The following is a 22,589-nucleotide window of genomic DNA, read 5'->3' as shown; positions in this document are numbered from 1 at the left end:
AGGCATATTGCATATAGATGTAAAAATGACTTATAGGGAATGTTTTTTTCCCTTTGCAAGAATCTGTTTGCGCACATGATTTCAATATAGTCCTGACTGCAGTCAGAGTACAATTGCTGTGTAATTATCTATTTTTAGACCTCCTTGTGCCTTTGAAAACCAGACTTCTATTTTTCTCGTTATTGAGTGCACATAAATATCTTTTGTACTTTTTTGCCCTGCGTTTCTTAATTTTTTTTATTATTTTTTTTGTCATTGTCATGTCATTTGCTAAAAGCACTTTTTCAGAATATTCCAAGAATTTCTGTCCTCATATTTGGTTTAGAGTGCAGCTGGCTGAAATGGCAAAGGTTCAGTGTAGGATGGGCTGATTTTGACCAAATTAAGAATAAATCAGAACCTGTATTTGCTTATTTGATATAATTAGATTAAAGTAGATGCAGCTTCAACAAAACGATTACAGTACAAACTAAGAAACCTTTCTATTATAAATCGGTACTTGTGTAGGTTCTGAAACTATTCCTAATTCTCATGGGACACTTTCTTGTAGGTTGTCTGGATACACTTGCAGCCATGCAGGAGCTGAAAATGGGTGTAGCTAGTGCCGAAGAGGAAACCCAGGCTGTGATGAAAGTTTATTCAAAGGAGGATTACAGTGTGGTCAACCGCTTTGAGAGTGAGTACACACTCCCTTAAACAGATACAACACTGAGATGCTGAAAGTGTTTCCATAAATAGCTAATACAATTTTTATTTGTGCATCTACATCACATCCACAGAATATTTTTAATAGTACAGATGAAGAGAATGTTGCAGTTTGTCAGTACTGTTGTGTGTTTAGGTCATGGTGGAGGTTGGGGTTACTCTGCTCATTCTGTAGAGGCCATTCGCTTTTGTGCTGATGCTGATATCCTACTGGGTGGTCTGGGGCTATTTGGAGGCCGTGGAGAATACACTGCTAAAATTAAGGTATGTTAGTATTTATGATCAGAGCTGCATCACTTCTCATGCTAGCAAATAATCATATGTCCAAAGCAGCACCTTATTCACTATTTAGTGCACAAGTTGTGTTGTGTTTAACTGCGACCCATTTGGAATTTAAACCATCATTCTAATATGCACTTATAATCATACAATGAAAAGTACTGTCCAAATGATGCACAGTGCTGTTTATAGATTATATGTGACGTTAGCAAAACGATTTTTGTTTTGGACACACATACAATGAAATGATGGTGTGGCCTTTTTTTTTTTTTTTTAACCATATTGTGCAAGTCCTGTGGTTGATGGTTGGTTGTTTTCTTACAGCTGTTTGAGCTGGGACCAGATGGAGGTGATCATGAGACAGATGGAGATCTATTGGCTGAGACAGATGTTCTGGCCTATGATTGTGCTGCTAGGTATGCCTAACAGAAAAGTATCTGTTATTTTTACTATGCTATCAGAATTATCTCCCCAGTCTGCCCTCATTAATATGTGTCATTTTTAATGAGATGTAGCCGTGTTTGAGGCTACAGGATAGTGTTTACAAGCCTAAACATGCTTTTACTTCTAGGTACGATTTATGCACAGAAATGTGAATTGTGTCCATGACGTAGACATGTAAACACTAGATTTGTCATTATGTACGATCATACATTATGTTTTTCCAGGGAAAAATATGCCATGATGTTTGACGAGCCAGTGTTGCTTCAGCTGGGCTGGTGGTATGTTGCCTGGGGAAGGGTGTCAGGACCCAGCAGTGACTGTGGCTCACATGGACAGGCAACTATAACCACTGATGATGGGTACATCTTAATTTCTCACAAAAATGCAGGTTTCTCATCATTACATCTGTGTATCAGCGTTTAAAATTTGATATTTTTTAACATTGTCAAAACTCTGTTTGATTTTGCAGTGTGGTGTTTCAGTTTAAAGGCTCCAAGAAATCAAACAATGGTACTGATGTAAATGCTGGTCAGATACCCCAATTATTATACAGGTAAGTGATATTTGGCTTCTTTAAACTGACAATATGTTCTCCTAATGCACTTAACTGATCAGCTGCACTATGCCTCCAGGTTGCCATCTAATGACGGTAATGCATCAAAAGGAAAACTACAGACCAGTGAACCAGTTCACATCCTGAAGCGATCTTTTGCCAGGACTGTCTCAGTGGTATGTTTATTATGTTATGTACAAGAACAGGCATATTGATTGGTTGGAACAGGCATATTGATTGATTATTTCAGTAGCCAGACACTTAATTTGTCAAACGTATGATCACAGTTTTGCATTCATTATTATTTAAATATTAGATTTGGTTTGTTTAAACTTGTTACCACACTGCTAATTTCACACTTTATTAGATGCCGGCTTAGTATAAACTTGCGTAACTTCACAGAACAGGCTCGACAGCTCAGCTGAGTAAATACTAGGGTTGGGAACCGAGAACCAGTTCTAATTCAGAACCGGTTCTGTTTTTTAACAGGAACCGGAAACGCACGGAATATTTAAGTTTCGGTTCCAAACGCGGTTCCGATGCGATGACGGGCAAAGCGCTGGGAGCGGTCACTTTAAATAGCCATGTCTTATGTCATGAATATTAATTGTTTACACTGTTTACAGTCACGCAACCAAATTAAAGCAGCTTACCAAAGAAATCAGTCACTCGCGCTTCTGTGCTGAGGCACGCTTTGTGTTAAACACAGGGGCGGTTCTAGGATTTCATCTTTAGGTGTTTTAGCCCTCAGTGAGAATTTGAAACAGGAAGAGTTTTATATTATATATTATATATGACTACATAGTAAGCCAAAAGTTATGGTATTATTAAATGGCAAAAGTGGACACCAAAATTTTATGCATAATGTAATGATGCCAGTTTTTAATCAAATCAGTTCATGTATGTGTGAATTTTCTACGAACAGTGTGTCCAATTAATGCAGTCATTAATAAAAAATATTCACAAGACAAAGACCAAATCAATAAATGTTATTTTTATTTAATATTGAATGGATTGTTTGCATTAATATTTTGTTTGTGCTATCAACTCTGGTAATAAGAATAGTGAAATTTCACTGCTTTTGGTTGCCGTCTTTGCGGTTTAACTGCTGATTAACGTTATAGATAAATGCCTCCAGCTCTGACTGCGCGTGCACGCTGCGCGGGCCTGTGCTTCTCCGTTCAAATAAAGCAGACAGCTCATGACGCACTTTTGAAAGACTACAACGTGCACGCGCGTAAAAGCAAAGAAAAAAAATCGCTCTTGGACCAAACTGATAAATAATTTTCTTTCCAATCGAAAACATGTCCTGCGTTTTAACGTAATTTTTATTTTTTATTTTTGAAAGAAAAAATTATACTTATAGTTTTAGGGTGGCTGAGATCACATACAAGGGGGCTGGAGACACCCTAAAAAAGGTCTAGAACCGCCCCTGGTTAAACACATCTAAAAAAAAAAAGTCTAAAGTGTGGATTCATTTCCAAAGCTAATAACAATGAAGCAAATCTACCCCCTCCGAGAGGGTTTTCTTCACAGTTGGAGATACAATAAGCCAGGAAAGGTCTCGTCTTCTCCCAGAGAAAGCAGACAATTTTTCTTCAGAACAATTGATAACTGTTTTGCTAAGTTGTAATTCTGGATGTTAAATTTGATGTTGGATTTATTTAAATTTAAATTGATATGAATTGAAATGCACTGTTTAAAATATTTATAGAGTCATTAATAAACACAAATGGAATTGTTTAAGTATTGTGCATTATTTTTCACATTTCTTTTATTATGGAATCAGAATCAGAACCGGGAATCGTAAGGCAGAACTGGAACCGGAAAATTTCTTTTGATACCCAACCCTAGTAAATACACTGTAGAGTGTTAAATATGGTAATTATTAGAGGGCAACACAAGCGATTGCTGTAAGAGAAGCTGAGCCTCCCCCTCCACCTTTCTTTATTGAATGGAGGAATGTGTCTTAATTATTCTTCACTCTTGGTGAAATTCAATGTTTTAGCAAATCAGATATCATACTGTAGTAATTTTCTAACTGATTGGTCAAATGTTTCCTCTCAGGAGTGTTTTGAGTCTCTGCTGAGTATCCTTCACTGGAGCTGGACCACTCTTGTGCTTGGGGTGGAGGAACTGAGAGGACTTAAAGGGTTTCAATACACTGCCACTTTGCTGGACCTGGAGCGCCTGCGCTTTGTGGGAACCTGCTGTCTGCGACTGCTCCGTGTCTATATCTGTGAAATCTACCCAATATCTGGTACGATTATAATATCTGGCAGAAAGATTGATAAGAGAATGCATGTAAATTTGTACAGCAAAATATCTGTAAAGCTATTCATACTAACATGTACTATCTACACACTTCAGCATGGCCATACTGGGCATAAGCATTATAATAACTGCTAATTTATCGATATTGTTCATTTTGAACTATCAGTTTATTGCTATGATTGAGTGAGCAACAGAATGGAAATTTAAGAGCACAATATTTAAGTTAAAGATCTCTGGTCTCTCTCCATTAGCTTTAGCATTTGAAGTCTCATGTCATAATTCAAACGAGGTCAAACGAGTTCAAAGCCACATAGATTGTAAACTTGTGTTTTTATAGATATTTATTCCTAACTCTCTGTTGCTCTGCTTGTGTTGCTCTGCTTCTCCTCCTCAGCCAGCACCAAAGTAGTTGTTGAGGAGTCAAGCAAGTTGGCAGAGTGTGTGGGTAAGACACGCAGCTTACTGAAGAAGATTCTTTCAGAGGGCATGGACAACTGCCTGACCAAGTTAGACAATGATCCTCAGGGCTACCTCAGCCAGCCTCTTACCTTGCTTGAAGCAGTGTTGCAGGAATGCCACAACACCTTCACAGCCTGTTTCCACTCTTTTTACCCTACTCCTGCCCTACAGTGGGCCTGCCTCTGTGACTTGCTCAACTGCCTTGACCAGGTAATCATTTTGGTTAATAGCCTCAAGCAATATTTCCATTGGTTAAAGCTTTGCACTCTTTTAGTTAATCGTTTTAAAGTTTTTCTGTCAGTAAGAAGCTGAATTATTTTCAGGCCAGGGAATACAGGCTTCTTGACAGATTTAGGTTTCCGGTCTGTTCAGATATTGTGTAGTGTATTTTTTGTACGTTTTGTATTGTCTTGTAACTTTTTGTCTGCACTGTCTTTTGTCCTGCACTGTCTTGACTGTCTTGTTTGTCTTGTCCTGCACTGTTTGCACCAGGTTGCACAGTTGCACTTTATGTGGCTAGGACTACTTACTAAGTCCTTTGCCCTGTCTTTGTTTTATGTAGCACCACAATCCTGGAGAAACGTTGTATCATTTCACTATGTACTGCAACAGCTATATATGGTTGAAATGACAATAAAAGCTTCTTGACTTGACTCTTGATATATCATCAGTGACATACATGATGTTTCAAAATTGATTTTCAAAATTTTTCATGCGGAAATCAGAAAGAGGAACTGATGAATAGTTTGTTGGCTAGATGGTTATAATCTACCCGATTCCATTTAATATGACCATAACTGTCCTTCTTTTCTCTCAAGACTAGCTTTACTCATGCATTAAATTTACCTCTGATCTTCCAGGACATCCAAGAGGCAAACTTACGCACATCAAGCAGTCGTCTGCTGGCTGCTGTAATGTCTGCGCTGTGTAACACATCGGTGAAGCTGACTTCCATCCTGCCCATTGCATATGATGGGGAGGTGCTGCTGCGCTCACTTGTCAAACAGGTCAGCACTGAGAATGACTCGGCTCTTGCTCACCGTTTCCCCCTGCTGGTGGCGCACATGGAGAAACTCAGTCATGTAAGTGTCTGTTTTTATTTAATAGTACACATGTGCCTGTTCTGGTTTTTATTCACTGTAAGGTAATGCAGTGCCCCAGACCTCATCTTACATTACATCTTAATTAAAGTCTCTGCAGTTGAATGCAGATTTTGTTACACACCTGGAATGATGATAATGTTTAGAATATGTAGATTAAATTTTTCCTCAACATAGTTTCTGAGTTGATAGAAATCTTTCCTGACATCTTCCTTAACATAAAAATTCTATGCTTTGTGTGATATTATCTAGACGGAAGAAAACCTAATGGGGATGACAAGTTTCCGGGAGGTTCTGGAAAAAATGCTGGTGATAGTGGTCCTGCCGGTGAGAAAAAGTCTGAGGAAAGAGATGGAGCTTTTCTCCCCACATTTAGTATCCAATACTTGCGGACTTCTGGCCAGCATCGTCAGCGAACTCACCGCCTCTGCACTTGGCTCTGAGGTTAGAAACACGTATCTCTCTCACCCATCTCTCTTACTGTCTGTCTCGTTGTCTTTCTATCCTGCTCTTTATTCTCTCCTTTGTTCTTTTTTGTCCATCTTTATTCCCTCTTCTCTCATTTCCAGAAACACACAAGCATGCTTCCTTAGTCTGTTGGGATTCAGCTGAGCTCTGCATCACTCCTCTTATCTTATTACAGCAGCCTCATGGTCATAAACAGCCTTTGGCAGTTCTGGAGAGATGATAACATTTTGTTCATTACAGATACCCTGCCTCTCCATTTCTCTTCTCATCTTTTAGATGTTGTAGAAAGCTGAGTCATGGGTACAATACAGTTGTGACTGTAATTGCAATCTAGTCTTAGGTCTTTTTGCAGTATCTCTCCCCGTGGCTTGTTGTCATGGAAACTGGTTGACCACAATGTGTTTTTTTTTCTTTCTTTTTTTTCCCCTACTGGCTTTATAGAATTAATGGTGCATTATTGGTTTTGGTAGCTATTTTCTCCATTTTATTGTGTTTTCCAAAACATATAAACTCAGCTGAATGACCACAATACAGGAGTCTCATTTTCCTTTTGTATTGTTCTGTATTCATCACTTATGCAGACAACAGCACTACCCTTCCCTTAGATTTCCTAACTACACTTCTGCCACCCAAAGGAAATAAAGTGTAACTTCACTGCAAATTCATATTTATTCTAGAACTTGGTGTGTACCTAATATTAAATGATGAAGCAAACTTCTGTGCACTTTTAGTACAGGCATATTGTTAAATTTCTCTATTGCATTCAACTTGTTCAGGTGGACGGGCTGAACTCGCTTCACTCAGTGAAGTCCACTCCCAATCGTTTCACAAAGACCAGCCAGGGTCGCAGCTGGAACACAGGTAACGGCTCCCCTGATGCCATCTGCTTTAGTGTGGACAAGCCAGGTGTGGTGCTGGTGGGCTTCTGCGTCTATGGGGGAGGAGGCATCCATGAGTATGAACTGGAGGTTCTTGCAGATGACGTAAGAGCTCGTTCTTTGCATTAGTCAATATTTAAAATTCAATGAAAATATTAGAAATGCCAGGATGATGTCAGGGATTTTCTGTTTTGAATTAATGAGTAGAAGTAGCAGAAACCTGGCTTGAATTTTATGTCTTCTTGTTTTTTTTTTTATAGAAGTGCTTAAGAAAGATTAAGATTGTAAAAATAGCCTGTTATGTAATGTGTTTTTGACGCATCTTTCAGGCGCAGACGGAGCACCATGGAGATTCTGCCCATTCTCACAGATGGACATCATTGGAGCTGATTAAAGGAACCTACAGCACTGATGACAGCCCTAGTGACATTGCTGAGATTCGACTTGACAAAGCGGTGCCTCTAAAAGTAAATTCATTGCTGGGTTAATCTCAGCCGTAAGCCTCACGTGTCACGTGTTCTGCATTCATTCATATTTTTCCTTCATTTTTTCTTCCCCTTTATATCTGTCTTTGTAAGGAAAATGTGAAATATGCAGTCCGTCTGCGCAACTATGGCAGTCGTACAGCTAATGGAGACGGAGGGATGACCACAGTGCAGTGTTCTGATGGCGTGACCTTCACCTTTAGCACCTGTAGTCTTAGTAGTAATGGCACTAACCAGACCAGAGGCCAGATTCCCCAGGTTCTATACTACAGGTTAGACATTTCCGTTTCAGTTTTCATGACAGTTTAAATAACTCATTTAACAGCAAAATATCACTTTATTGAACATTTAATTTGTTGTTGCTAATATCTTTTATTTTCTGTCACACAGAAGTGAATATGATGGAGATTTGCAGTCACAGCTGCTAATCAAAGCCAATGAGGAGGATAAAAACTGTAGCCGTGCTCTCTCAGTGGTTAGTGCTGTGGTACGGGCAGCTAAGGACCTCCTGCACAGAGCCTTCGCTGTGGATGGTAAGGAAAAATCTTTGTCAATATCTTGTACATAAATTTTGTAAATCATTATGACTTATTCCATTTTATTTTGCAGCTGAGGACATTCCAGAGTTGCTGAGCTCTTCCAGTCTGTTTTCCATGCTGCTTCCCCTTATCCTGGCATACATCGGCCCAGTGGCTGCATCTGTACCAAAGGTAAGAAAATTACAGACTTTTTTTGAAATATATTGACTTTGTAATATCAGTCAAGCATTTGCTTTGCTAATTGATGCATCATAATACATTTTTGAGATGGGATTTCATATTTTGATGCTTAATGTCTCTTTTAATTGCTGCCTGCTCTGCTTAGGCTGCTGTGGAGGTGTTTGGTTTGGTGCAGGAGCTTCTTCCTGCTGTGTCTGCGCTGAACCAGAAGTATGCCCCACCTGCCTTTAATCCAAATCAGTCTACAGATAGCACCACTGGAAACCAACCTGAACAGGGCCTGTCTGCTTGTACAACCTCCAGTCATTATGCTGTCTTAGAGAGCGATCATCCATACAAGCAGGCTGCTGTCACTCAATACAAGGTAAGGATATGAGTTCCTTTAAATTGGAATGGGGATTTAAAAAAGTAAGGTGCTTCAGAAAATGTATATATTTTAGTTTTGCACATCTAAATTTGTAAAGTTAAAAGTAATGATCAGATAAAACGTTTTTTATGTCTTTTGAAATCCTGCCTTTTTTTTAGGTATCTTTCCCAGACTGTGTTCGCTGGATCACCATTGAATTTGACCAGCAGTGTGGAACAGCCCAGCCAGAAGATGTGCTGAGGGTTCTTATTCCCACCCGAACTTTGCATTTCTCCATCCCAAATGTCAAAGCACTTGCCCACGAGACCATCAATGCCTGGACCGAGCTAAAGAAGTTCTCTGGATCCAGTGGTTGGCCCAGTAGTGTCCTTGTACTTCCAGGTAGGAGTTCAGCTCCTCTATTACTGTTTTGGTTTTAAAAGCAAGAACAGTGCAGCTAATGTCATGTGTCTAATGTGTGTATAATTAAGAATACAATATAACAGGAATGGAGTAATTTGTGGATTGAGGATTTAAAAATAAAATTATTAAATAATAAACTTTTACTTGAGGATAGCTCTCTAAAAATACTCATGTCATGTAGTACAAGTAAGCAGTAAAGTCACAGTAGAAGTGTGTAAACTGTTAAAAACTATTAGAACTACTGCTGGCAATATTGTAAATAAGAAGGGAGCTGCTCTTGATCCCTATCAATTTGATAGGTTGGGTTTTATTTTGTTACCAAATAATATCAGAGAGTAAGTTGGATTGCTATTCAGTTTTTTTTTATTGTTGTTCAGATGTAGGCTATCCTTCCTGCTCTCTGAGTTCACGTGTTCAATTTAAAAAGATGTTTTCATCCTAAGGCTACTGTGCCAGAAGTGTGCAGCATTTTACAGCTGTTAAAACATTGATTTGTAAGCCTATAAGTGTGATGTTGTACTGGGTGTTAATAAAATACTGAAGAGAATGTGTTGCGGTAGCCTTTTTTGGGGCTATTATTTAGTACAGTAATACCTCGAGATACGAGTTTAATTCATTCTGTGACCTTGCTCGTATCTCAAATTGCTCGTATCTCAAAGCAATTTTCCCCATTTAAATTAATTAAAATCCCATTAATCCGTTCCAGCTCGCAAAATTCCACTCCAGTTGTTTTGTTCGTGTTTTGAATATGAAAAATGTACAGTACCTGTATTTATAAATGACAAATATTGTATAAAAACATACAGTAATAAAAGAGAATGTTAAAAAAATAAACTGGTTTTATTTTACGGACGATGCGCACGGAGGTTCAGGGAGGAGTAAACAGGCGTTAGGAGGAATTTCACTTTCGTTCATTTACTCGCTACTGTACACTCTTAATGCTACTTTACACTTAAATGGAACTTAACTAAACTTCACTAAAATTAACGCACTTAACCGAAATTCTTTTAACTTAACTGAACTTAATTGCTACAATTTCTGTTTTCTTTACATTAATTTTACTTCATTTTTTTCATCTCTTTTCTCTTCACTTGTTTTTGCCTTTTTTGTCACGCTTTCCTCACTAACATCTGCCGGTCGTTTTAATAAAAACCTGTCTGGTCGGCATATCAGATGCGGTGTAGTCGCACAAGTTAAAATTTTTTTTACGGATCCAACGCTCAAAACGGATCAGAAAATTACGGATCCACAGATGGTCGGCACCTCACGCAGCGCCTTTGCGACTCTCCATAGGAAATGAATGACCTCCGGTTTATCGGCCGTCGTTTGTCGTGTGCAGTGGAAAGGCTGCTTTAACCGAGTGAGAAGCGGGAAGCTGAGGCGGGGGAAACGGAGCACACGTGGTTGTCAGGGATCTTTGTTTCGCCGCCGCGGCCGCTCGGATGCTCGTATCTCAAAAATTTGCTTGTATCGCAAGGCAAAAAATTGGTCGAATCGAGGCATCACTGTATTATTTTGTATTCTAATATAATTTGAATTACATGACGTTAGAAATTTGTTCAAAAATGTTATAGGCCTCACAATTGTGAATAGTTATGAACAATTGTTTGCTACCATTACCTCAAGTGTTTTTTTTTTTATTTGCAATACAAGGAAATGAGGCCCTCTTCTCCTTGGAAACAGCATCTGATTATGTGAAAGATGAGAAAGCTTGCTTCTATGGATTTAAATGTGTGGCTGTGGGGTACGAGTTTAACCCTGGCTCTGAAGAGGTAATGGATTCTTATAAGCCTGTTACTAAGTACATTTTCAAAAGCAAATCCAAATTTGTAATATGAAATAAACTTAAATATGAAATACAATAAATGCTATTACAAAAAAATATATATGAAAACTTTTGTCACTTGCATTTCAGGGCATCATTCAGCTTGAGAAGGAACTTGCTTATTTGGGAAGTGTTTGTGCTGCTGCGCTTATGAAGAAGGACCTAGCTTTACCTATAGGTAGAAAGAATATAACTGATGGGGAATTTAATAGGGCATTAGTATTTTAGCCATTTAGCAACTTACAGACAATATTCTTATTCTAAATGCTATACATTTCTCCTTGTTCTTAAGGAAATGAACTGGAGGAAGATTTGGAGATTCTTGAGGAAGCTTCTCTTCAGGTATTTCAATAGCAGCATTTGCAATTAATTTGATCTTTTTTCCAGATATATAGAACAAGGTTATAGTCTTTTCTGATTATTTTTTTTATCTTCAGGTATGCAAAGCACATTCAGGGATCTTGGGGAAGGGACTGGCTCTGTCCCACTCACCCACTATTCTGGAGGCATTGGAGGGCAACCTGCCCCTGCACCTACAAAGCAATGAACACTCCTTTCTGGAAGACTTCATAACTTGCGTGCCCAATTCAAGTGGAGGACGTCTAGCAAGGTCAGCTTTAAACTTCACAAAAAGATGGTACTCTTTATGTAACCACAAACATGTAATGAACATGTAATGAACAGACCTACTGCTGCCATAATAACAGGCACTGTTAAACAGGCACTGTTACACATCTCATGAGGTGGAATAAGAGAAAAAATAAATCTAGGTCTTTTTTTTTTAAGTGCCCGTCACTGCAGTTGTATACTGGTGAATGTTTAAAGCAATGAATGCACATTACTTTACGAAAATAAGGCCCCCGCTTTCTGTACAACAAAAACTCTATCTGTGAGAGTAGGTGGCAAGGATGATATTCAGGCAAAGTAGCTTCGGGTTATGACCTGATTGGTGAATGGCATTCATCTGAGAGCAGCGTGGTAGTGAAGTAGGAACTGGAGAGACTTGATTCTCAGTCACCTCTTAGAGCTGCATGACTCTTAAACTGAGCTATTGGATGAAATGACAGAAAACAGGGTTTTTGCTGCCATAAATGAGCTTCATGGGATCAGCATGCATCTTTAGGGGTGCACATCACCTTGCACAGAACAGTGTGTACTTTGCATAGACATGTTGTTTATTGGTGTGTTTGTGGCTTTCATACCCGAAGCATGTATCGTACTTATTTTGCTTTGTTATAACAGAACATGTTTTATGACGCAAAACTATCACTCCTCTATCACTTTTTCCTTGTGTAACTTAAATTATAGCATTGTGAAACAACTGGAACAGAAAACTATCAATGCAAGATTTTTTTTCCAAACACCCCATTATTAAAAAATATACCGATGGGGGAAAAAAGTTGATGTTAATGCTGGTTTCTTGCAACAGAAAAAAAATAAGTGCTTGAGGCCCTGGAGATTATAGGAATGATACAATGGATAGGAGAAAGGATGAAAACTTTTTCCTTGCATTTTTAGGTGGCTTCAGCCCGATTCATATGCAGACCCTCAGAAGACATCACTTATCCTCAACAAAGATGATATCCGCTGTGGCTGGCCAACGACTGTTGTTGTGCAGACCAAAGACCAATATGGAGATGTAGTGCATGTGCCAAATATGAAGGTAGGTCTTCCATATGCAAAAAAGAAGTGTATTTTTCTGTTTTGAGTTTTTTCAGGAATAAACATTGTTTCTGTGATCGGCAGGTGGAGGTGAAGGCCGTGCCTGTGTCTCAGAAGAAATCTATTCAGCAGGACAACATGAAGAAGTTGCAGCGCCTCCCAGGAAGCCCCTCTAACTCAACATCAGGCATGGATCTCACTTTTGGTGGCCTGCCAGCACCAAAACTGGAAAGCACTTATGAGCCCATGATCATTAAGGAGGCTCGCTACATTGCTATCACCATGATGAAGGTTCACTGTTTGTTTTGTTTATATAAAGACTAATAAAAACATAAACAGATGCATGTATTTCATATTTGAATCTTTTTATCCCTAGGCATTTGAGAATTATTCGTTTGAGGAGCTGCGCTTTGCCTCACCCACTCCAAAGAGGTAAATATATGCAAAATTGTATATTTCTTTAGGTCTTTCTTAAGTGAATCGTGGACCGTTTCTGATGGCATTTGTCTCAACAGGCCTAGTGAGAACATGCTCATCCGTGCTAACACTGATGGCACCTACAGTGCCAACTGGACCCCTGGTGCTGTTGGGCTTTACACCATACATGTCACCATAGATGGCATTGAAATTGGTATGAGCCTCTTTGATATTTTTTGCCACATCAGCATTTCCTTAGAACCCCTAGATGATGGAGTCCAAGCGTTTAAGGCAGATGGAAAACTTACTGTGTTAAAGTTAAACAACACTGTTTTTCTGGCTTTTCCTGTTATAAAATGAGACACTTTAAGGGGAAAGTCGCCACTCCTTAATCCCTTTATGGAAATGTACTTAAATAATAATTTATTTATTTACTTCAATATATAAATTGTGCATGATTAAATATTATTTCATTCTTTTTTTTTATTCCAGTCATTTGTGTGTTTGTAGTTTACAAACTTTATGGTTTAGTAAAGATTAGTGCTTTCAGGCTTAGGTGGGGTTATAATTTGGTTGCCACTGCAATGATATCGAGTACAGTTTGACCTCCTCCTCTCCCCACCCTGGCTCTGTAAAGGCATTTTCTGAATAATTTGGTTTGCTGTTTTAAAGTACTAATTCCAGGTCCTCAGTGCTTTATACAGTCATTAAAAGATTTATGTGAGTGCTGACAGCAGAGGTTTTTTATTCAGATGCTGGTTTAGAGGTTGAAGTGAAAGACCCACCGAAAGGCATGATTCCTCCTGGGACACAGATGATTAAACCCAAAGCTGAACCACAGCCAAACAAGGTGAGATTCCCGCTTTCAACCAGCAGAGCAGTTAAACCTGATCAGTTTGGCCACATAGAGACAATATATGTTGTTTAGATAGCTATTTTTTATTCTTTGTATGAATTCCTTACTGGTGAGTGATACTTGACCATCTTACAAACTTAGTAATATCTTCACATATTTTTAAATGGGTTTTTTTGCTTTTTCCATTAAATTTAAACTGGGAAACAAGCTACACAGCTGAGCAGAATCGTTTTTTGTGCCTTGCTGCTAGGCTTCCCATTTCTTCCTAAAACCTCTAAAAAAGGCTTGGTGTCATGGCTTGAGATTTTTATCTTGGTAAACAAACATGATATATTGTGTTGACAATGAACCTTTTCCTACACTTTCTCTGCTAAATACCCCTGCTGTGTTCTTGTCTGTCACTCTTGTGATCTAAGGTGCTTTGCTTTCTCCTGTCGTCTGCTTGCTTGTCTCACTCTCTCCCCGTCTCTCTCCCTGTCTGCTCCTTTCAGGTGCGCAAATTTGTCGCCAAGGACAGCGCAGGGCTGCGTGTGCGTAGTCACCCCTCTCTGCAGAGCGAACAAATAGGCATAGTCCAAGTCAATGGCACCATCACTTTCATTGACGAGGTAAACCACTCTAGACTAGGGACACATAATCTATCTGTAATGTTTTATTTCTTTTTCCCCCTCTTGTATTTCATCTTCTTTTAATCAGAATGAACCAGTAACATTAACAGTTCAGTTCATGTATTGCTCCTTTTATCTTAAATCAGAAATAGCATTAAGGCTACTGTAATCATTGCTGCAGCTTTTTAAAGCTTACATTTTTTGATTTGGGTGAAAACATTTCTTTGCATTTCCTTTGCTTCAACACATGCAAGTGACTTTCAGGCTGCAGTTTAATCCACAGCTTTAACCAAAGGCACCTTCTTTTATGTTAATTAGGATTCACCCTTGATACTCTCTGCTTTCACAGAACACAATAGCATTTGCAATATAAATGCAAATGTTTCAAATTCATATACATAGTAATTCTACACTGCCATCTCCTGTAGGATAGTGTGTACACAGAACACTACCACCTATTGCACTTACAATTTGCAGCCTCTGAAGATCACGCAGTGGCCTCTTAGCAGTTACAGGAAGGCATGGCTCTGCTCTGTTGCTTGTTTCCCATAGATCCACAATGATGATGGTGTGTGGCTCAGACTGAATGATGAGACTGTAAAGAAGTATGTTCCCAATATGAATGGGTACACTGAAGCCTGGTGCCTCTCTTTTAACCAGCATCTGGGCAGAAACCTCCTGGTTCCTGTTGATGTAAGTATAGGTCTCCCGTTTGTAGAACAGCAGGAGCCCCATGGCATTTATTTCACATGGGAAGTTATGATTTAAAGCCTTTGAGGTTAGACCACTGTGCCAGTGTTTACAGTGATGTTCTCTGCCTGATGTGCATCCAGTAACATAATGCCTAAAAGCATTGTATGTTGATTACTTTGAGATCAGCTAAATAATTTATTGAATGGTTGTTCCAGTGGTTTAACACTAAAACCATGTTGTGGGAATGTAGTGGCCTGTACTTGTCTAGGGGGAAGCAGCTAAAAGCCCTGTTCAGTGTGCATTAGTTCTACATAGGGAAGGTGGGTGATTTAATGATTACTGGTTTATTTCTGGGATTTTATCCCCATCTAAATGTGTCATGTCTGTTTTTTTACAGACCAGGATGTTCTCTCGACAGGATAAATCTATTATAAATGGCTGTAAAAATAAAACAAGATAGTAAATATCCCTTCCAAATTTCCTCGTAAACACTATTGTTAAAGGTTTTGCCATATCCTCTGAGAGAAGAGGTTTCTGTCCTTGCCTAATGAACCCAAATCAGGTCAGGATTAAAACACAACAATAAAGATCACGTTTAAACGGACTGTTAGAGAAACGACACATTTTATTGAGCTTCATGCACAGGTATATCTTACATACTTGTTTTACACAAGTGCCCTGATAATGCTCATGCACAGCTATCATGATGACATGGCTGTGTGTACATTATGAGATGTATCTCTGAGCTATGTGTACACACAGTGATCAGACATCATGCATCACGTCAAATCGCAGCTGACATTCTGCAGCAAAATTAATTATCTGTGTCTGGGAAACATATATATTATTTAAATAGTGTTTAGGTTTCTATGTAATATATTTTGAAATGTATTTTAACATTATTTTGTGTTAAACAAAATGTTATACATAATAGTTTAAATTAGACATCCACTCTTTAATCATTGGTTCACTATTAAGCATTCATACTTAAAATCAATGTATGCCAAAGGAAATCTTTTATTTAAATACAAACATAAAGTGGTGTCTTTTAATTAGCAGCAACAATGCTTTGCTAGATTGCAGGGCATTATTTTCCTTGGCATTGGTCAAAGCAAAAAAAACACAGGAATATACTTGTGAAATGATTGGTCTCTTGGTTTTCTTTTCCTATGTGAACATAGTTTGAGGTTTCTTTGTGAAGCATTTAAAACTGTTTCAAGATATTAACATGTGACTTGTGGAAAAACATCTTCTCATGTATTAAGTGGGTTTCATGAAAGAAATGATGCATCAAAATTATATTGATGAAGCAAAAAATAGTTTCTATTTTATAACTTGTTTTATTGGAACCGCAAAGGTAAAAATATGTAATTTTATAAAAATAGTGTGAGACACTAGAGGGAGCTAATTTCTTGAGTTTTGGGTAGTGTTTGTGAGAACACTTACATACCGCTGTAGCATTTATATTATAGTGCTATAGGACTGTACAATTACATTACAGGACTATACAATTACATTATAGTGCTATAGGACTATACAATTACATTACAGGACTATACAATTATATTATAGTGCTATAGGACTATACAATTACATTACAGGACTATACAATTATATTATAGTGCTATAGGACTATACAATTACATTACAGGACTATACAATTATATTATAGTGCTATAGGACTATACAATTACATTACAGGACTATACAATTATATTATAATGCTATAGGACTATACAATTACATTACAGGACTATACAATTACATTACAGGACTATACAATTACATTACAGGTCTATACACTTATATTATAGTGCTATAGGACTATACAATTATATTATACTATTATAGGACTACACAATTATGGGACTGCATGCAGCATATAAAGCTTTGATCTGAAAATGGACTATAAGAGTGCTTCTACTGTAAATTATACATGATTGTGTACTGAAAATGTTGCCTGGACAAATGATGTTGCAAAAACTGTAATTAAAACTACAGGCATTGAAAATATTGATGTAGCTCTTTAAATCATTTGTCAGTATTGGTGACAATTATATTTGGGTCAACTTTCAAATGAAAAATACTGATTAGGAGCCTGGGTTGGTCACTGAGAAGTGCTAAAGGGTCTTCAAGTTAAAGAAGGCTTTCTACCTTTCAGAACCTTGCTTTACTGGAAAATATGTCATCACCTTAAAGGACATTTACTAATGGATTTGAGGAGCCTCATTTTAAACAGCATGACACACCACAGCTTTTTTTGGAAGATTGTTAAGAATGTGTTTTTAAAAATTTTCTCATCATTTCCATGTATTAAAATTAGCTTTTAGATTCAGCTTCAGATGATCATGATGGAACTCCTATAGCTTACAAGCCCTAATGCAGGGAATTTCAGGAACATTATCGATTAAATCGTCATCGGAAACAGACGGTTTTCCAAAAAAGAAAACCCATACTGTCGGCACCTTTTCTGTCTTAAGTAATTCCCGAAGTGATTTGATTTTCTTACAATCTGTTGCTCAGAATACCTTTAGTGCTAGCCAAGGAGTCAGGGATATCGACATTTTGTCTTGGACGACCTTATCTTGTTTCCCTCAGGTGAGTTGTAAAAAGGAGGGACACATGTGTTTGGCTTTGCTGCTTCTTTGCTTTCCACCAGTTTTTGTGTCTTTTTTTGTCTGCTCAAAATCATGTTAATTTACAGTTAATGTGCCAATCCGACAGATGCATGATATTTTTGTGAATTATGTGTTTAGGAAGATTCAACATAATTTATATGGCAAACTAGACTATGTTGAATAAATGTGTGTGCCTAGTTATCTATATTTTGCATTTACATGATGGTTTCATAAGAAATACATATATATTATGATTTAATATTTTACAAGTCATTGGCATGGTTTTATTTTGGCATGATTTCACTTTGTCTGACATATAAAAGGAGCTGATTGGCATGCCTGGTGCATAGTCATCCTCACTATCTAGTATGCCAGTCATGTTTTGTACACATTGTTCTCATTCAGTTCAAGTCAGAATTTGCATTTTAGTTTAACATAATCAGTACAGACTACCTATTAATGATATTTTTTGCATATATGTCATGGGTAGACACTCATTACAGTGCATACAATGCAAATATTGTAAGTGATATGACTCCAGCCTAAATGCAGACACTTTATTGAGATCCATTTAAAGTAGCGTGATGTAATGTACCTGTTTTTTTTTTTTTTTTTTTTTTTTTTTTTTTCTTCATAGATTGACTTATCACCTTTGGTTTTGCAGGAGGCCAGGCGCCAGTCAGATGAGTGTATAAGCGAGACCAATGGCCACCCTTCCCATGAAGCCCCCATGTGCAGTGTGGACAGGGCTGGCCTGGGTGGCGGACCAGGTCTTTATAAGGTAGTGAAGACGGGACCCTCGGGTCACAACATCAGAAGCTGCCCAAACCTTAGAGGTATCCCCATTGGGATGTTAGTACTGGGGAACAAAGTCAAGGCGGTAGGCGAGGTATGGACTCCCACCTGTGTTCTTTTGGCTGCTAGTAAATCACTACGTTGCCAGATTTCTTGCCTTATTTCCAGTGCTGCGGTTACTGTAATAGCATTTTCCTTGTCTTCTTCATGTCCCTCAAAATTGTTATTTCCTTTTAAAGAAACAATATATAATAAGCTCCTGGTGTGGATGTGTGGTCATTCTATGTATATTGAAATTCTTACACATAAAAGTAGAAGTAAAACCTGCATGGCTTCAGCATTTGCCCTTGCTCTGAATGAATAACATTTTAGTTCAACTATTTTGAATGCTCAGTAAATAACATATGACAGTATATGGACGTGAATTACTACTATAAGTGAAAAGAAAAAAAGGAATGTCTCCTGGAATGTGAAGTTCATAAACACAAAGACAAAGTCATTTTTAAAGTGTCTTCTTCTGTCTACTTGGAGTATTTCTTTCTACCTTTATAAACATATAAAATATTCTCCATGGTTTGCCGTTGAGGTGGCTGAATGTGCTCTTCCTGCTCAGTCTTTCTAAAGGGTGTGGTGTGTCATGCTGTCCCAGAGTGCCCTTCAAATTTTAGTTACTACTGTGCACTTAGCACTGCTGCTCCAGTTGTGCACTTCCACAGTCACTTGCCAAACAGAACAGCATGCTCTATGCTGTGTATGATACTAAGTGAATGGCACATCAGTTCCTTTAACATTTACTGCCGGTGCAATCATGAATCATTTTATTGTAAATCGTTATATATAGTGCAATGTGACAACAATCAATGTAATGGCCAGGAACATTGTGTGTGATGAGAGAAATAATGTTGTTGGTCTGCCAGGTGGTTAACCCAGAAGGAACATGGGTGCAGCTGGATAAGAACAGCGTGGTTGAGTTCTGCGAGAGCGATGAGGGAGAGGCTTGGTCCCTAGCCAGAGACAGAGGAGGAAACCAATACCTGCGTCATGATGAAGGTAAAACCCCACCCACAAGCAAGACGTTGAGAAATAAGTTCCCATTCTTGCTTGTCCAAGGATCCATTATAAAATGATTAAAGTATTTTTCACATGGAAAGCTGATGAATAGTGTCTGTTTTGACTTTATTTTTCCTCCAACAGAGCCAGCTATCCTAGAGCATGGTGCTCAGACTCCTCCCCCCAGCCCCTTCTCAGTGCAGGCCTTTAGCAGAACTATGGGCAGTGGGGCACAAGGCTTTGATTATGGCCTCTCCAACAACAAAGGTGAGCTTAGATGAGGACTTAAATGCAAGAAAAACCTCGCTTTGTAGGCGACACACTTCCACCCATACCACCCATTACATTTCACGTGTGTTACCATGTGGTCATCTGCCAACATTGTCTTCAAATAATACATTACATTTCAGGATTTACAAAGTTTTAAACCTTTCCACTCTTGTCAAACATTGGGCCTCATTTATCAAGCTGGATACAAACATGTATATTTGTAAATCATTCGTTTTACAAAAAAATGTGGCATTATTTAAAAAAAAAAAAAAAAATATATATATATATATATATATATATATATATATATATATATATATATATATATATATATACGTATATATATACACGTGTGTGTGTGTATATATATATATATATATATATATATATATATATATATATATATATATATATATATTATAGTTATTGTTATGAGACTATATATTACGTTATTGTTATGAGACTATATATATATATATATATATATATCCTGTATATTCTCCAGAATTTGTTAAAATTTAAATATGAAAAGACTCACAAATTTGAACCTAACTGAGGTGTATAATTGCAATATAATACTGCAAATATATCTGCTAATCATGTTGACAAATTTAAATGGTTTATTTAGTACAATAATGCACACAAATTAAATAAACATTTTGTAAAAGTCATTTCATATTAATGACTGAAAATGACTGCAATCCTCAACAAACCCTTAAACTAGACAAGTTAGGACAAAATATATGGTACTCAGAATATATCACACTATTAAAGGAGCTGCAGTAAGTAATAATTTTGTGCACATCTTGTTAATGTGGAGCTCTTGCACTTTTTAGTCACCATTTTATTATTTCTTTCTGTATGTGTTGCCTTTGTGGATTTCTGTCAGCAAATATAAATCAGCTGTGCTATGAATTCACTTTGCACTTTACAGGTGATTCGTATTCATCGACATACACGAGAAAATCAGCATTACCTAAACTTATTGGACGTATATTTTAGAATAGAGGGCCTACAAAAAAAATAGACTCTACTTTAATTAAAGGTTGATAAATGAGACCAAACTTGTATTCATTTGACAGCCTACAGTTTGTGATTTTGTATTGGTCTAAACATTTTTTTTGTCTTTTCACGTGTTTTGCATTTTACTGGGACAATGCTACTTCTCATCAAAACACATCTCAGTAATCTGAACAATTGTCTGTTAATTTAATGTTTGCCTACATCAACATGCTATAAAAATTTAAGAATTACTTCACTTACAACGGAGTCTTTGATCAGATCTTCACCAGCCATCACAAGCTACCGATACTAGAAATCTGTTGTCTTTGGTTTATAATGTACATGTTGAGCTTCAGAATGATAGGTCTTTTTCCCTATGAGACCTTAAATTAGTGTTTATTCTCTTCTGTAACCAGCTTCAACTTTTATATCTCAGCTGACCATCACCTACTGTCGCCTACAATTACTGTGGTTTTGTACTACATAGCCTAGCTACTCTCGAATACTGTCATGCCACATTCAGTTGTATTTGGGGGAATAGAGTTCAGATTCATTAATACATTCATTGTCTTAGCTTTTCTTTCTGTGTTCTGCATGCTTATATGTTTACTGTGTGTGGCTAACATCTGTGCCAAATAATATTGTCCTTGCATGCACGGGAAAGATTCTGTGTGCTGCACAATTAGTGTGTCTGGTTCTACCAAGTTGTGTCCCACTTTTGCTCTCAGTGGAGGACTTTAGTTAAAGCCTGAATCCTGCTGTGCTTCTTTCAGTCACTGCTGCTGAGCGGTGTGTCCATACACCTTTGCTGAGAGGCATGGTGTGTTATGGACTCTTCATCACTGCCTTATGCACATTCATAGTTATACTTTATGGTGAGATTTTTGTCAAAGTTAAAGTTAATCTAGGCTATGTATATAATAAAACATTTCTAAAGTCTTCTTTGAAGTCTCATAACAATAACGGAACCAATAAGTATAAACCAATCATGATTTGTGCTCACCCTGGGAGTGATGAAAGAACAGCCAAGGCAATGTTGCCAAAGCCAACACCTTACCTATGGCCTGACTAAATGAGGTGTGGATTAAAAAAACAAAACAGACTTACTGTCCCCAAAGCCTCTACCTGTTCCCCATAATTGAACTAATCCACTGACACCCCTTTTGTCCTACCAGTGAATGTGCCTGTGTGGGGCATTGATGAGTCTTAACATTTTATATGGTTCCAATCGTAAAAGCTATAGTATTCCCATTGTCTTCCACATTACAGGTGACCGCCTGAGTGCCATACTGAATTCCATTCAGTCTGGGCCTTTCCTCCCAGCTCCCTCCATATTTGAGCAAGCCGCCAAACCTCCCTCTTCCCTTGTCCACAGCCCTTTTGTATTTGGACACTCCCTTTCCCAGCAGCATCAGCCACAACCACAGCTTCTGAGTAAGTCTGGCCCTCTGTATGACAGTGGTGGTGCTTGCTTGTACAGGTGCACAGGGCTTTGTATTTGTTTTTGTTATATCATTTTTTTATTTTATTTTTTTAAATGTCTGTGTTCCACTCAGGCATAGGCTCATTGCTCTTCTGCCTCTTTTCCATCATACCCGCTTGCTGTTTATGCCAATAAGTGCCATTTTTCTTCCTACATGTCCTATAGCCATTTTAACTT

The 22,589-nt window shown here is 37.9% G+C and overlaps 1 protein-coding gene across 15 annotated transcripts in view; it reads left to right on the top strand.

The window, feature by feature from the left end:
- Positions 1-22,589, top strand: part of mycbp2 (MYC binding protein 2) — a 60,450-nt gene that overhangs the window by 22,387 nt on the left and 15,474 nt on the right. For 6 of the 15 annotated variants that reach the window (XM_060876403.1, XM_060876399.1, XM_060876400.1 and 3 more), the window contains 32 exons: positions 551-676; positions 842-969; positions 1,309-1,400; positions 1,653-1,787; positions 1,898-1,981; positions 2,061-2,157; positions 4,049-4,241; positions 4,650-4,924; positions 5,575-5,796; positions 6,067-6,258; positions 7,059-7,265; positions 7,490-7,627; positions 7,739-7,917; positions 8,036-8,178; positions 8,255-8,355; positions 8,510-8,728; positions 8,890-9,112; positions 10,787-10,905; positions 11,049-11,136; positions 11,251-11,300; positions 11,396-11,568; positions 12,477-12,621; positions 12,705-12,911; positions 12,997-13,052; positions 13,136-13,251; positions 13,790-13,887; positions 14,385-14,501; positions 15,054-15,194; positions 18,477-18,701; positions 19,525-19,657; positions 19,802-19,924; positions 22,199-22,363. In XM_060876403.1, coding sequence (XP_060732386.1) covers positions 551-676; positions 842-969; positions 1,309-1,400; positions 1,653-1,787; positions 1,898-1,981; positions 2,061-2,157; positions 4,049-4,241; positions 4,650-4,924; positions 5,575-5,796; positions 6,067-6,258; positions 7,059-7,265; positions 7,490-7,627; positions 7,739-7,917; positions 8,036-8,178; positions 8,255-8,355; positions 8,510-8,728; positions 8,890-9,112; positions 10,787-10,905; positions 11,049-11,136; positions 11,251-11,300; positions 11,396-11,568; positions 12,477-12,621; positions 12,705-12,911; positions 12,997-13,052; positions 13,136-13,251; positions 13,790-13,887; positions 14,385-14,501; positions 15,054-15,194; positions 18,477-18,701; positions 19,525-19,657; positions 19,802-19,924; positions 22,199-22,363 — 4,710 coding nt within the window. The remainder of the gene's footprint in view (positions 1-550; positions 677-841; positions 970-1,308; positions 1,401-1,652; positions 1,788-1,897; positions 1,982-2,060; positions 2,158-4,048; positions 4,242-4,649; positions 4,925-5,574; positions 5,797-6,066; positions 6,259-7,058; positions 7,266-7,489; positions 7,628-7,738; positions 7,918-8,035; positions 8,179-8,254; positions 8,356-8,509; positions 8,729-8,889; positions 9,113-10,786; positions 10,906-11,048; positions 11,137-11,250; positions 11,301-11,395; positions 11,569-12,476; positions 12,622-12,704; positions 12,912-12,996; positions 13,053-13,135; positions 13,252-13,789; positions 13,888-14,384; positions 14,502-15,053; positions 15,195-18,476; positions 18,702-19,524; positions 19,658-19,801; positions 19,925-22,198; positions 22,364-22,589) is intronic. The other 9 variants (XM_060876401.1, XM_060876402.1, XM_060876404.1 and 6 more) reach the window with 9 other exon arrangements.

This window comes from Tachysurus vachellii, chromosome 8 (genome assembly GCF_030014155.1).
Source record: "Tachysurus vachellii isolate PV-2020 chromosome 8, HZAU_Pvac_v1, whole genome shotgun sequence".
Classification (NCBI taxonomy): Eukaryota; Metazoa; Chordata; class Actinopteri; order Siluriformes; family Bagridae; genus Tachysurus; species Tachysurus vachellii.
Note: the sequence above shows the minus strand (reverse complement) of the source record. Positions and strands in the feature narration are given on the sequence as shown.